A 3,063-nucleotide genomic window follows, 5' to 3' on the forward strand; every position below is an offset into this window, starting at 1 on the left:
CAATATGATGAAAACTTAAATATTAAGTAAATAATAGAAGAATAAATATTCTTAAAGAATAAGATGTGACAAGTTTCTAATGAGCAAAGAACACTAAAAAAATAAATTTATTCCAATTAATTAACTATTCTCTATCTTATTTATTAACTATTCTTTGAAAATAAAATATTTTTTATTTTCAAAGAACCAAAAAGACAAGAAAATAACAACTTCAAATAAAATTGGTTCAATGAAATATTCTAAATAAAAAAAAATAAAAAATTTCTTTCAGTTATTTTTTATTTGAGCCAAAAGAGAGACGGCTGGAACAGATAAAGCAATTGCTACTAAAGAGAGTGCTTGGAATATTATTGGAATTCCAATGAAATAATATGTCATACTTCCTGATAATTGTAAAGTAGAAAGAACAAATTCAAAATTATCTGATGCACCTAGAAGTACAATCAAAGTGAAATAAGCAAGATAATAAGCAAGATGAGATGCATCAAAGAACCATTGATAATTATGTTTGTCATTAAATAATGAATAAAATATTAACTGATTAGCAACTAACAATCCAACAAGAATAATAAATATAAGGTATGAAGCAGTCATATCAACGACTAATGCTGGGAAGAATGAGTCAATGACAAATAAAATACATCCAATAATACTTGCTGGTGTTAATACAATCATCCAGAACATTGAGTGTCTCTTCCATGATTCAATTCTCTTTATTGAAAGGAATATACAATAACCAAGTGGAATAATAAAGAATAGTTGAAGAGTTGTATTTTGAAGAAGATAACCAATAACTGAACCAATAAGTGAAAGAATTAATGAAACTATTATTTCTTTTAACGTATTTTGGTCAAGACTTTCACTTATAAAAACAACGATTGCAACGGCAATAAAAATACATGAAAGTGTAGATGCTTTTTCATTATGTTGAGATGGTGAATCTTTAACTCCATTAAGAGCTTCATTAATAACATAACCAGTTTCAATATCAATTTCTGGTTCTCCTCTAAAAATAACAGGTCCTTTCTCAGTTACACATGACATTAAATATTGTTTAGTTGCTGGTTTTATTTTTAGTCCAACTAATTTTCTTCCAATAACTCCATAAGCAGTTCCAAAACATGATGGAGTATCTTCCAAAAAATAATCATAACTACCATCAATATTCATAGCGTACTCATATACATTTTTAACTTTATTAATAACTTCATCAATCTCACGATTTATAATTCCATTATTTCGTGCCTCAGTAAGAATTTTTAATGCAAATACCATAACCTTTAAATTAGTTTCTACATTCTTATTATTATAAATTAGTCCAGACTCTCCTTGCATTTTAATAATATACTCAATCATTTTTTGATATTTTTTACTTTTCTTAAAACTCTTAAATTCTCCTGTCTTCTTCATAATTTCAATAGCATAATAACATGCTTCAATAGTTTCAGTTTTTAATTTTTTTATAATAGTCTCTCCATGTTGATCATCTGCTTCAAGTCGTTCTTCTTCCATTTCTAAATCATCAATAAACCCGTATTCCTTAAAAAATTTCTTTGTTTCCCCTTTAAATTCATTAATATCTAATTCATATCTATCAGATAACATAGTAAGGAAATACAATTTATCTAATGAAAGTTCTGAAATATCTAAATCATCTAATTCTAAATCAACTAATTTCATAGTTACATTAACACTATCAGCTAATGCAGAATAATAATAAATATCTTCAATGTCCATTTCATCCAAATCAAAATTAGGAAGAGATTGTCCTAATTGTTTTCTTGTCATTTCAATAGTTTTAACAGGTGCTCTTCCAATAAATGGAAGAATAACTGAAGTAAGAATTAATGCAACAGCAACAATTAGTGCAACACCACTTGGCATAACAAATGAAAAGTAAGTCTTATTTTCAACACTAAGTAGTTTCTTTCTTACTTCTTCAGATGATGAATTTTGGAATGGAGATGATACATCCTTTTCTTTTTTTTGCATGTGTAAACTATAAATTTGAAGATATTAACAGATCTCATAATGTTCTTCTTATCTAAAAATAAATTTAATACATACTGGAAGCAAAAAGAATATTCCCTCTTTTTCTTCTTTTTTTTTATTTAAATTAATATGTTTTAATTATTCGTTTTAAAAACAAACTTTAATTCTTAATATCTTCTTCTCTTCTTTTAATTATTGTCGTTGCTTTATTTTTTTTTAAGATGGTTTATTGCTATATGTATATTTATTTATACAAGTACCGAAAAGGGTGGCATGTCACACAATTCTCTTTGTTTTCTTTATTTTTTAATAGTTTATACTACTATTACCTTTTTTCATTATGTCTTTTTCTTTAAAACTACTTCTAAACTTAGTTAAATTTTCTGTATCAGTACCTCCTTTTTGGTATTTGTGAATTTCTATCTTATGAACTTTGGTTTAGAGTTTAGTTATTTTTTTTAATTAACAAATAATTATTTATGACAGTTATTGGTTGAATAAATGTTATTATTAACCATAACAAAAGACTTAATATTAAGAAATTAGTTCAAACACCTTTTTTATTGATGGTTTAGATATCTTTTGGTATGACATTATTATTTCTAAAAAGAAAAGATACGTACGTGTTGAAATAATTATTGTTATATGCAATGTGTCTGATGAATTTCTAATAAAAATAGTGTTAAACGTTGTTCTTATTTTATTGTGTTATAACACCAAATATAGAGAAGAATAATGAAGAAATAAACAAAATATGATAAATATAAAATATAATAGTAATGACAAGAAACAAAGAATAAACTGAAATAATACTTCATTAAACAACAGAATGAATAAATGACATAATAAAAGAAAAATAAAGAATAATGAGATAAAAGAATAAAAAAGAAAAAAAGATAGAAGATAGAAAATAATAAAATCATATACAATGAAATAGAAAGTAAATATAAAAGAAATGATAATATACAAAACAATAATTGATTAATAAGGACAACGAAAAAAGAAATAAAAGAAAAAAGAAGATAAAGAAATAAAAGAATAAAATAAAATTAAGAAGTAGAAGAAGATAAA

At 24.4% G+C, this 3,063-nt stretch overlaps 1 protein-coding gene across 1 annotated transcript; it reads right to left on the reverse strand.

Annotated features, from left to right (window-relative positions):
* Positions 1-267: 267 nt before the first annotated feature.
* On the reverse strand, positions 268-1,992 carry ENU1_082860 (hypothetical protein; the record flags this gene model as incomplete). Its single annotated transcript, XM_008858760.1, has 1 exon — positions 268-1,992. One exon carries the CDS (start codon positions 1,990-1,992, stop codon positions 268-270), a length of 1,725 nt encoding a protein of 574 aa, XP_008856982.1.
* Positions 1,993-3,063: the final 1,071 nt, after the last annotated feature.

The sequence above is a fragment of the Entamoeba nuttalli genome (genome assembly GCF_000257125.1).
Source record: "Entamoeba nuttalli P19 unplaced genomic scaffold asmbl_3830, whole genome shotgun sequence".
Lineage (NCBI taxonomy): Eukaryota > Evosea > Mastigamoebida > Endamoebidae > Entamoeba > Entamoeba nuttalli.